The sequence below is a fragment of the Trachurus japonicus genome, chromosome 24 (assembly GCF_045865225.1).
Source record: "Trachurus japonicus isolate A0001 chromosome 24, Traja_1.0".
NCBI classification, from domain to species: Eukaryota; Metazoa; Chordata; class Actinopteri; order Carangiformes; family Carangidae; genus Trachurus; species Trachurus japonicus.
In genome coordinates, this window is record NC_140930.1 from 1,950,671 (window position 1) to 1,963,370 (window position 12,700).

The 12,700-nt window shown below is 43.6% G+C and overlaps 2 protein-coding genes across 2 annotated transcripts; one reads left to right on the forward strand and one right to left on the reverse strand.

Moving 5' to 3' along the window:
* On the forward strand, positions 1 to 3,432 carry LOC146961100 (cytochrome P450 2K1-like). Its single transcript, XM_085771214.1, has 9 exons — positions 1 to 279; positions 407 to 569; positions 683 to 832; positions 921 to 1,081; positions 1,158 to 1,337; positions 1,716 to 1,857; positions 1,945 to 2,129; positions 2,469 to 2,610; positions 2,692 to 3,432. Exons 1-9 carry the CDS (start codon positions 67 to 69, stop codon positions 2,856 to 2,858), a joined length of 1,503 nt encoding a protein of 500 aa, XP_085627340.1. The 5' UTR covers positions 1 to 66; the 3' UTR covers positions 2,859 to 3,432.
* A 125-nt stretch (positions 3,433 to 3,557) lies between these two features.
* Positions 3,558 to 9,689, reverse strand: LOC146961101 (cytochrome P450 2K1-like). Its single transcript, XM_085771207.1, has 9 exons — positions 9,425 to 9,689; positions 6,108 to 6,270; positions 5,726 to 5,875; positions 5,485 to 5,645; positions 5,206 to 5,385; positions 4,595 to 4,736; positions 4,342 to 4,526; positions 4,057 to 4,198; positions 3,558 to 3,969 (listed from the first exon to the last, which is right to left on the reverse strand). The coding sequence occupies exons 1-9, from the start codon at positions 9,629 to 9,631 to the stop codon at positions 3,782 to 3,784; spliced, it is 1,518 nt and encodes a 505-aa protein (XP_085627333.1). The 5' UTR covers positions 9,632 to 9,689; the 3' UTR covers positions 3,558 to 3,781.
* Between the last annotated feature and the right edge of the window lie 3,011 nt (positions 9,690 to 12,700).

Here is a 12,700-nt window from a genome sequence, read left to right on the forward strand (position 1 = left end):
ACAGGGCTCAAGACGCTAGAAAGAGACCTGCGTGGTCAAGACACTAATACCCTCAAGACAATATTTATGAAAATCATGGGAATATTGGATCCACTCCTCCAGACTTCCAGTTCTGTCTCTCTGTTTGGGACTCTACTGATCCTGCTGCTGCTCTATGTTTTGAATTTAAGCTTCAGCTCCCAGGACGACAGGAAAGAACCTCCAGGGCCCAGACCACTTCCTCTGGTGGGGAACCTGCTGCAGCTGGACCATAAGGCACCTTACAAGACATTACTGAAGGTAAAGATGTTGTGTGTGTGCATGTGTGTTTATTTTAAGTAGTGTGTAAGGTAGAGTAGGTAGAAAACTCAACTCAACTCAACTGTCCCTTTAAGAAAGTAAATTTAATGTGTGCTCCTGTTCATAGTTTGCCAAGAAATATGGATCCGTGTTCACCGTCTACATGGGTCCAAAGAAGGTGGTGGTCCTGGCAGGATACAGGACGGTGAAGGAGGCACTCGTCAACTACGCTGAAGAGTTTGGAGACAGAGAGCAAACACGTATTATGCATGAATCTAATCAGGGACATGGTAAGTAAAGAAAAAAAAATCTTTATTTACCTCAGTGATGCACTCACAGCAATGCTGACGACCTTTACCCCTCAGTTGTATAGACAACTTTGGTTTTTCCTCCTTCAACTCAGGTATCATCTGGTCCAACGGGGATTCGTGGAGAGAAATGAGGCGATTTGCTTTGACCAACCTCAAAGACTTTGGGATGGGTAAAAAGGCTTGTGAGGACAAAATCATAGAGGAGTGTAACTATCTGACCGAAGTGTTTAGGAAATGCAAAGGTGAATGATTTATGATGTAATCAGCCATATGGACGACAATCTTTCTGACATCAATCATTGACTTGTTTTGCTGTTTCCCTTGTTGCAGGAAAAACTGTTGCAACAGCTCAACCAATCAACTATGCCGTCTCTAATATCGTCTGCTCCATGGTCTATGGCAGCAGGTATGAATATGATGATCCAGAGTTTACATCTCAAGTGACCCAAGCATCCAGGCGATTACAACTTATGGTCTCTTCTTCCATTCAGGTACAATAGGACATAAAGCACTGAGAATGAATAGAAGTGAAGAAGAAAATATATGAGTTTTTTCTGTCTTTGCCAGATGTACAACATGTTCCCATGGGTCTTTAGATGGATCGCAGACAGGAAGGAATTCCATAATATAGATTCTCTCATTATGAAACGCAACTTGGAGCTGTTCCGAAATCTGGAAGACACCCTCAACCCACAGATGTGCAGAGGCTTCGTGGACGCCTTTCTCGTCCACAAGAAAAAAATGGAGGTTGGAAAAATCTCTGTGATGATGTTTTGGTTTACAGAGCTGATGGATGGTTTGGTGTCTATAACAATCCATTATTGCTTTTAATTTAAGCATATTCACATGTTTTTAATGCTGGTTGAGCCCAGTACAGAAACAGCTGTCACTAACGTGGAGGCTCTTTCTGTTCATTTTGTGTGTTGATGTTGAAATAATTGAAGTACTGAGCCAAGGTAGTTAGGGGGAAGGAATTACCTGCGAGTACCTGGTACAGCTCAGTGAGGATTAAATACCCACAATTCAAACTAGTTATTTCTCGTGTAGTGCTATTGCAATGCAGAACTTAAAGAAAAAGAGGACAAACATTTGTTTAAACAGCTGCTAACGCTTTATCACCTGCAGGAATCTGGGGTTGTCAACAGTCACTTCCACAATGAAAACCTGCTGAAATCAGTTACAAATCTTTTTTCTGCCGGCACCGAGACAACAACAACCACACTGAAACTGGGACTTCTGCTGATGGCCAAGAACCCAAATATACAGGGTAAGGACCTTCAGACATCTGCAGCTTTCACACAATAACAACAAAAACAATGTTTCATGAGAACAAAAAGAAGTTTTGATCTTCTAGCTCAGGTCCAGGAGGAGTTGAGCAGCGTCGTGGGAAGTCGTCAGGTGCAGGTTGAAGACCGGAAGAACCTGCCCTTCACCAACGCTGTCATACATGAGACACAGAGACTGGCCAACATTGCTCCACAGGGACTTCCTCACAAAACCTCCAAAGACGTCACCTTCCAGGGTCACTTCATCAGAAAGGTTCAAACAGAGGCCAAGGCTGACTCTGAAAAAAGAAATAAACCTTAAAGTTTTGGTTAAAGATCTGAAACACTTGTCCTACAGAGACAAATAAAGTTGAACTTAGAACTCTGTTGAATATGACGACCAGGGGATAATGTTTAGCCTGGTTCATGTAAACCTGGGCATCTTCTCTAATGACTCTTGAGTGCAGCTACTGTTCTCCTGCTTTTATATCATCTTCATGTCCCCAAAACCTGGTGTCTTGTCATATTAAAACATTAGTGAGCAGTTTGAGGATGTTTGTCATGTTTGTCATGTTTGTCATGTTTTGACATGTTTGTCCTGTCTTGTCCACAGGGGACCCCGGTGTTTCCTCTCCTGTCGTCCGTCCTGTTTGATGAGACTGAGTGGGAGAGACCTCACTCCTTCCATCCTGCTCACTTCCTGGACAAAGACGGAAAGTTTGTCAAGCGAGACGCCTTCCTACCTTTTTCTGCAGGTTTGGCAGCTTCAACAATTGCTTCTGTTTTTCATGTCTGGTTTTCAGATGAGCTCCAGAGTTTCTTTTGTCCTGTTGCAGGTCGTAGAGCGTGTCCAGGAGAGAGTTTGGCCAGGATGGAGCTTTTCATCTTCTTTAGCACCCTCCTGCAGCAGTTCCGTCTTTCTCTTCCACCTGGAGTTTCAGAGGATGAACTGGATAAAGTAAATTTATGCCTCACCCTCGACCCTTTACATCAAAAACTGTGAAAATGTTCCATTCACTGATGTAATCAAGAAAATCTCTGTTAAATTGTTGGACATGTCTCTTTGGCTGCTTATCCTATCGCCGGAGAGCATGAACACGTTTTCTCGTAATTTGAGATGAAAAGGAAAGATGTATGATTTTCATGTCAACAATAAACATGTCAAACTTTTCTACCACAAATTGCATTTTCACATTGAGCTGTGTGGATTCATGTCGGTGCTGTTTTCAGTCCAAGATACATGAAGTGTTTGTTTTAGCAAAGGGCGAGGTGCATTCAACAGGATCAGAATTATGTTTATTATGCTACAGCTGCTAAAACTGGATCTGAGGGTGAATCAAACTGTGCACACACATTCATACATGCAGTGTTTCCTCATAACAGTATTCCTCTGGGGGGGGTGGGTGGCTCCCGAGGGCCAGTGTTGCAACAACAGTTATAGAAGCATTTAGATCTCTCATACAGGTGCAGTACAGAAGACATGCTCACAGATGTAAAACCCTCAGGATTCTGAGGAGCAGCTTTGAAGCTCCATGCTGAAGATCCATCCAAGAATTTCAGTCCACCTTCACCTTCAGTCTGCCCCGGGATTGAGCATTTTTCCCCTAGTCTGTGCACCAGCTCTACACAAAGTTGGGTGCAATGCAACTCTGCATTTGATCTCAGTTCATTTAATTCTATATCAGAATGACCACCGGCCTCATTGGTGTCAAATAAATGTTTTATTGGTTGGACAGGTGTATTGATATGGAACATATGAGATTGTAAGGCTGAAGCCAAGTATTGTTTATTATCAGCAAATTACATCCAAATATAACATTGTCATTTTGCATCGCGTTTTACTAACTTTACAGTAGATTAGTGGTTCTGAATATTTTCACTACGCTTAAACTAATGTGGTTTTTCGTTATCAAGCCCTTCTGCTCCTCACATACGGGGGACAGCACAGAGTTTATGAGATGAAGGGCTCAGAGTGATGCCCACAGATGGAGTCAGATCCAGGTCATCCTCTGAAACTCCAGGTGGAGGAGTGAAGCGGAACTGCTGCAGGAGGGTGGTGAAGAAGAGGAAGAGCTCCATCCTGGCCAGACTCTCTCCAAGACAGACTCTACGACCTGCAGGAGAGGCAGGGAAGGAAAATGATTACGCATCATCTGTGACTAAGTTGTGGGCAATAAGAAGAAGTACTAAAGCTCACTAACCTGCAGAAAAAGGTATGAAAGCATCTCTTTTCATGAACTTTCCATCTTTGTCCAGGAAGTGAGCCGGATGGAAGGAGCGAGGTCTCTCCCACTCGTTCTCATCGTACAGGACTGACATCAGCAGAGGATACACCGTGGTTCCCTGTGGACATAAAACTTTTGTTTGAGAAGCTTTTCTCAGCCAAATATACAGATTCACCAATTGTTTTTGACATTTGTAGTTATTGTGTATCATCCTATGTGTCGGCTTCTATCCTTCACATCAGGAGCTCTGTTCAGTCTGACCTTCTTGATGAAGTGACCCTGGAAGGTGACGTCCTGACTGGTTTTGTGAGGCAGTGAAAAAGGGATGATGTTGGCCACTCTCTGAGTCTCGTGGATGACAGCGTCAGTGAAGGGCAGGTTCTTCCTGTCTTCAACCTGCACCTGACGACTTCCTATCACACTGCTGATCTCCTGCTGGACCTGGTCTGAGAGAGGGGGAACCTTTCAAGATGCAGCTTGTGATGTGAATTTCTGCACATCTGCAGCTCCTTACCTTGTATTTTGGGATATTTCGCCATTAGGAGAAGTCCCCATCTGATTGTAGTTGATGTTGTTTCAGTGCCGGCAGCAAACAAATGAAGAACTGTTATCAAAAGGTTTTCATTATGGAAGTGACTGTTGGTGATCTCAGAGTTCTGCACATATGGAGAAAAATCAAGAAAATCTTTATGTAAAACATGGTGTCAGTGATCAACTGGTGGTTAGAATGCAATAACAAAGCTGTGTTGTGCAGGATCTGGCTTCATGAACAGCTTGGAGCAGGAATCTGGTGCAGTTAAAGTCTGTTTGGAACTCTCTGTACTTCATTGTGCCATCTTGAGTGTAGGTTTTCATTGTACCATATAAACATGTGGAGACCCAATAATTTAAGAGGGAGGAGCTCACATTCACTAACATGCACACACAGGTGGAACAAAGACCAGAGAAGCTCAGATTACAACACACAGGGAGGTGTTACCTCTTTCTCTGCTGAGGACAAAACAATAGATGATTGTTCAGTCCTACTCAAGTCTTAAACATCGACATGTAAAAATCAGAGATCACACTGTCATTGGAAATGATTGACTAACATGAGCACCATAGTGAAGGCAGCTGATTACCAACCTCCAGACGTTGCTTCCTAACCAGGAAGGCGTCTATAAAACCTCTGCACATCTCTGGATTGAGGGTCTCAGTCAGACGTCTGAGCAGCTCCAAGTTCATTTTCTTATTGGCTTCGTACAGTTTGTAGAATTTCTGTCTGTTAGCGATCCATCTCCCCAGCCACGGGAACAAGTTGTACACCTGTCAAAATATAATGTAGTATAAGATTAACCAGATCCAGAACCTTGAATTCAGTTCTATGCAGTTTCAGCAGTTGCTGAACGTGTTGGATTCATAAACCTGAATTGATGGGGAGCCCATAAGTAGACCATATTTGTTTGCTCGATCCACCATGGATGTAAATTCAGGATCATCATACTCAAACCTGCTGCCATAGACCATGGAGCAGATGATGTTAGAGACTGCACAATTCACTGGTTGGGTCGCATCAAAGGCTTCTCCTGCAACCATCAAACAACAACAACTGATCTGAGATGTTGCTGATCGTGCAGGTGGTGTGAATGAAAAATTAAACCAGTACCTTTGAATTTCTTCACCACCTCAGTGAGGTAGTGAGTTTCCTCAGAGATTTTGTCCTCACAGGCCTTTTTACCCATCCCATAATCTCTCAGGTTGGTCAAAGCAAAGCGTCTCATTTCTTTCCATGAATCCCCATTGGACCATAAAACCCCTGAGATGAAGCATTTCAAATAAATATGTGATTATAAAGAGGTAAATACTAAATATTTACTAAACAGAACCATGTCCTTGACTGACTCTCACCCCGGCAACATTACCCTGTCTCTCAGATGGAAAACATTCCTACCAGGTGTTTTCCATCTGAAAGACCTTAGTCGACTATGGATAACAGGTATCATTGTGGAAACAGTGCATGGAGAAGGTCTTGTTCCTTCTTGTCTTACCGTGTCCTTGACTGACTTCTTGCATAATGAGCATTGCATCTCTTTCTCCAAACTCTTCACCGTGGTTGACGAGTGCCTCTTTCACCGTCTTGTATCCTGCCAGGACCACCACCTTCTTAGGGCCCATGTAGATGGTGAACACTGATCCATATTTCTTTGAAAACTAAAAACAACAGCATATTACATATATGTTCTTGTGTACATTTATATCATAATGACTGACCCTTGATCATAACTACTCCTTTTTTAAATTCATACTTTATATTTGTACGTACAGCGACAACAACAACAACAAAACATTGACATAATTCACTACAATATTACATAGACAGAGGATATACAGTGCATGTTCTCTTAAGCCTACCACACACATAAAGATAATCTGGTTGATTTAGCCCCGATTTTCCCCCTTCCGACCAAGGACAAAAATCGCCCGATTATCTCAGGCTCTTAAGATTATTTTATGAGATTCTCCTGTGGTGTGATGTGTTACGAGTCAAATTCTCCCGACAATCGGTTTGTAAAACGGTCGGTGCCAACGATCGTAAATATTAAACATGACCGTTTGGATCAAAATCCTGAGTCACTGACTCAGCGGATTGTGACGTGAAATTGAATGAAGCCAATAAAGAAGTGAGCTGACTGAAGAACACATAAGCTGTGTCTCAATTCAGGGGCTGCAGCCTTCGGAGGACCCAGCCTACGCGGTCTCCGGAGGCAACGGCTTCGGAGGCTCCTCCGTCGGCCGCATCAACCGTCGGTAAATAAGGTCTAGCCTTCGGAGCATTTCCTGATTGCATCCGAATGTAAACAACGGCCTAACGTAAACAACAGCGTAACGTTTAACATTTGAAAGTGGCGCCTGCAACGGCTCTTCCGCTTCTCCGCTCCTCACTTTTTTTTTTTTTTAATAAGTAGAATAAATACACAGGCAGTTATCATTAATATACTGATAAACAAACAATTGAACTGCAGCCAGGGGGCTAGGCTATTAAGTGAATAGAGAATAAAGAGCAGAGTGATATGTTTTCATAGCTTTATTATTATTTGAGTCAGATGCTTTGCCTCCACTCCTCACCTGTGCGGACAGCAGAGCCCGGCTCGGCTCAGCGGGCGACCGCGCCTCTAAGCCGGCCGCAGAGCCGGGTTACCGTGGCTACAGCACAGAGCTGCTCTGTTCGATAGCTAGCGGCTAGGTTGCTAATAACAACAACAGTGCGCAAAGCACCTTGGGATACGGGAGGCCGCGAAGGATAGTAGCGGTGCATCCTCCGAATGCAGGGGAAAGGAGGACGCATTTGCAGGCTGCATTTGGAGGAGCCTTCGAATTTAGACGAATTGGGACAGCCTTCGCGCAGCGCTGATGTAATCGGCCATCAAATGCACCCTTCGAAGGATGCAGCCCCTGAATTGAGACACAGCTATAGACGAATTCGGAGAACGTTTTGTGTATGCCGCCATCTTGCGGCGGCGCCATTGCTGCGGTGACATGTGTCAGTCATAGTAAACTGATTCTCTATGACAGCATCATAAATAGGCTGCATTTGTGATGTTTAGTGCCCCCCAGTAACTGATTAAGGTATCTTACATGAATACCGATATTAATTTAGTAATTAATCATTTGTTTGAGCGATTAGCAGGAAAGATTAGAGTAACAGGGAGATAAGAGACTGTATCATAAACGATATAACATACCGGTACGTTATGCATGCTGACGTTAGCAAGCCAGCAGCGGGATATTTAATCATGTGGACAGGCTACATGAATAAGATTATAAAAACAACAACAACTTTTGCTTTGTTTTAGATATTCAAGAATATTTTATTGACCAGCTGGCCTCTGATGATCAGAAAAAACGTCAATTACAGGTCTCTGATTTATGGTCAAAATTACCTGAGCTCCGGATGGGTCGGACATATTTTACACCGGCTTTTAGACGACCATGATCACATCATATTGAAGGGATCAGTGAGACATTCACAGACTGTCCACACGATGTGAAGGTAACGGTGAGAAGGGAGGGTAGCCAGGTTGTACAGGTCAGCTGTGACTGCATCGCTGGCGGCTGCGGCTGCTGCTGCTGCTGCTGCTGCTGCTGACACGCTGTACGTAACGTTACGGTCTAAACACGGACACTCCTCCTGAAGTAAGGGGCTGTGTTTTGCTGATATTAGAGCAGTCGAGGACGGCACATGTCCTCCCAGCCTTCCTGGACATGTTCGCAGAAGAGAAAGGGAAGAGAAAAGGTCCACTTGCATTCAAATGCCCGCTTCGCGCACAGAGCCAACAGCTGCCTGACTGTGAGTTGTCACCGCAGTAATGGCGGCCGTTCGATTTCCGGTGACGTCGCCGAATCAGTCTATAGCATAACATAGCTAACGTGTCCATGGCTACAATCAACAAAGTACATCAGAAAGATTCAAAATACACAGGGCTAGATCAGATTTCGAAACAAAACAAATCTTATAGTCCATCAAAACAATATTTGCAATGATGCAATGATTCCAGAATTTTCAGTCCTTAAAGGTGCCATATGTAAGAATGTGGCCAAAAACGGTTACTGCAGTCAAATTCAAAACACAGCGATCTCATTTTTTCTCCGAGTCGTAGCGGTAGCTCAGTGGACCAGACCGGAGGCTGAAATGCCACTGACGCCACCATGACTGGGAGAGAGGGCTAGGTGGCGCAACATTTTTTTTTCTCTAGTTTAAACCAAGGCTAAAGGTTAAACCAACTCTTGACTACGTGCTGGCCCTGTTTATCTGTCTGGTTCTCGTTTCAGCTCCGTTCCAGGGGAAGCTGGAGGCAGTCGGCCATCCTAAGCAGACCACACCTCAGGGTGTGATTTCACTTGATAAAAGGCAGCCTCAGTCATACATACATACATTCACACACAAGCACACACACACACCACTCGCACCCACACACACACTACATTTGATGCACCACACATAGTACACATGATTTTCGTTTTGGGTTTATTTACTTAAATTAATGGTTAAACATCCTCAGTGTGCTCTGTGTGCCCTCTCTCCTTTGTTCCAACCTGTAAACCAGGGTTGTAACAACTACTTCTTGCCTAATCCCAAACTTTACCTAGACCCAACTTATTCCTATGATAAAACATGTGTCCAATTCAAAAGTTCTTAATGGGAACTCTGTGTCTCCATAGGGAAGAAGGGTCCCGGCAATGTTACTGAGATTTATGTCATCACAGCCTGAGAAATACCTGAACCACACTCACACACCTGGAAGAAGCACTTTTGCCTATCGCAAGTTTCTACAGTAAAAGAAAATCACCCGGTCACATAATTTACCTTCAGTAATGTATTGTAGGGTCTCTTCAGGTCCAGCTGCAGCAGGTTCCCCAGCAGAGGAAGTGGTCTGGGACCTGGAGGCTCCTTCCTTTGGTCCTGGGAGCTGAAGCTGAAGGTTGAAACAAAGTAGAGCAGCAGCAGGATCAGTAGAGTCCCCAACAGAGAGACAGAACTGGACGTCTGCAGAAACAGATCTATTATCCCCATAGTCTTAACAAAGTGTCCAGAAGTTCAGAGTGTCCTGGATTCAAGTGAAGAAAAAGCTTAATCTAATGGGAGAGATGAGGGAGGGGGAGGGACAAAGTGTTGAAACCTGGCCCCACAGAAGAAACATGTCAGGTTAATGTTTAATAGAACCTGGGTCACTCAGTAGACAGCTGCTCTTGCAGTATAAAGCGTCTGTGTCATGTAAGGATCATCTGATATGAATTAATCTCTTTCTTTGCTAAAACATAAACTTTGCACAAATATTTGACTGAGAACAGCACTGACATGAATCCACACAGCACAATTTGTGGTAGAGACGTTTGACAGGGATCATCCCTATGTTCATATCATACCCTTTTTTAGAAAAAGGGCCCTATGTTGCCCGCTTTGGTAACACTTTACAATAAGGTACACAAAATTAGAGTAGTTAATGAGGAACTAATGAAGAACTAATGAGGAACTAATGAGTAGTTAGTGAGGAATTGAGATACACAAAATTACAGTAGTTACTGAGGAACTAAGGTACACAAAATTAGAGTAGTTACTGAGGAACAACTGATTAATTAACTATTAGTTAATGGTCAGTTCTTCAGGAACCCCTGATCAAGTTTCAGAGGAGTAGTTACTGAGGAACTAATGAGGAACTATTAATGATCAGTTCTTCATTAACTCATGATCAAATTTCATAGAAAGATAATCACAACTTGATGATTAGTGAACTCGTTACTTCATCAGTACAGAATCATTACTCAATAACCTGTCCAGTAGTTAACCTTTATGACCTAAAGTTACACATAATGAGTGGTTTTTCGTTTCTTCATCTTCATCTTTACATTAGTAGTTCCTTAAAAAAATCACAGACAGCAGGATTCTTGAGAAGATTTTATTCATTAATTTCAGACCACATACATATTAATATGACCATCCATGTTGCCTTCGAAATAAATATGATAGTTTGTCACATGTTTGGTAGGCTAAATGAATGTATCATGGGGCTGTGTGTAAAGTACTGTATACTGATCACACCGTGGTTCACAGTAAAATTGTTTGAGGTGCACAAAAGTTAGAGTAGTTATTTACTATGAAACAAACTCAATATTAGTTAATGGCGAGTTCTTCAGTAACTCCTAATCAAATTACTGAGGAACTAACTATTACTTAATCATTAGTTACCCTTTTTGTGTACCTTAAGGTAAAGTGAGACATCAAAATGACTAGGTAATGAGTACTGAATCATTACTGAATCAGTAGTTACCCTTTTTGTGTAAGGTACACAAACATTACAGTAGTTACTGATGAACTAATGAGGAACCAAAATAATAATTTGCCTGGTCCCATGTTCTCCGGCAACAGCGGGGAACATGGGACCCTTTTTTAGAAAAGGGGTCCTATGTTCCCCAGTATGTATTGCGACTGGGGAACATAGGACCCTTTTTGGGAAAAACGGGGAACATAAGACCCTTTTTCAAAAATAGGGTCCTATGTTCCCCCATTGACACAGCAATGTCAAAACGCGTTTCAGCTCTTGGCTTTCTTTTGAGCGAAAGAAAGCCCAGAATGTGGTAAGGTGAAGAGGGCCCGGGCGTGGTTGACACATTGGACATTGGTAATAAAAGGAAACAACACTGAGAATGAGCAGTAGTCGAGTTGAGGGGGGATGGGGGGGGATGGCATCCCCCCTGAAATAAAAACGATCAAAATCATCCCCCCTGTAAAAATGCCATCCCCCCTCTCCATCCCCTTTTTACATTAAATGTTGGACATAACTATAATTATATTCAGGCTGTCGCCTGGCCTGGGCTTCCCGGCTCTTAGCCCCGAACATTTCTTACATAGCCCAGGTCCAGGATGTTTTCTCAGACGGAGTTAAACAGAAGCGCACATTAACTGAGAAGGTAGTTTTGTAATTTCCCGGTCACAGTGAATGCAACACAGGCACGACGCCACGACCAATCAGAGAGAAGTGTTGTAGAAGCGAGAATCCTCCTCCGTGTTTTATTGGTTAACATCATCAGAATGGGCGCTTTGTTAAACGGAAAGGGGGAGAAGTTTCTGCAATCGTGGTGACTCGCACCAGCAGGGGCAGACCGCCCATCGGGAGTGGGCCGGTGGGTCAGTGGACCGGCCCGGTCCGGCGTGGTGCTGCAAGTGTGTGTGTTAGTGTGTTTACATTTTTCTAACGTCTATGAGTGCGAGGAGTGGTCCGCCCCCCCCCCTCGGCACCAGCCAGTGCGTCCGGTCGGATTGCCGTCCATGTTCACTTATTATGAGCCCAAAAGAACAGCCAGGCAGGCGGCCCAGTCCAGAGAGCAGAGGAACAGAGAGAGACAGCACAGCAACAGGTGTGTGTGTGCACACGCGTGTGTGCTACCTGCTAAGGGTAGGCTAATATAGGCTACTCTATCACCATAGTTGGCTGAAGATCCCAGGACAAATGTAAAGCTCATGTGGGAGCCTCCCTTCATATTTAATATCTGATAGAGATGAGAATAGGGCAGATGTGGTGGAAGAAGACAGTGTGGCCTGAAAGAGGTCCATGGTGAAGCAGAGGAAACCAGGACCAGGCCAAGATTTAACAAATGACTTTAGTTTTTGCTCTCCAGCCACAGCTCCACACTAGACCAGTTCTGAGTTCACTTTCATACACTTTAGCTATTCTTGTCATTACAATGAAAGGAACCTTAGTCAGTAGGCCTACTAAATGGGCTTTTAATTTTTTTCTTTTTTTAATCTGAAGCAATGTTGTCTTTTCCCTTTATTTTCTCCTCGGAGTACACCAGAATGCCTTATTTATGTGTTAAAAATCCAAAAAAATTTCTGGGGGAGTGCCCCCAGACCCCCCTACAGTGCTTTAGAAAGATGGCTAATCAAGTAAAGCCCAGCTGAGTTGGTACTACCCCCCCCCCCCCCCCTCCTTTTTTTTTAAGGTGAAAAAAATTGACCATCCCCCCTGAATTTTTTTTACAACTCGACTACTGAGAATGAGCCCAAGATTACAAAAAAAAAAAGGGCACCGCCAAGTGAAGCAGAAATCATCTTGTTTCAGATTCAGTGGCTTGTGAATTGTCA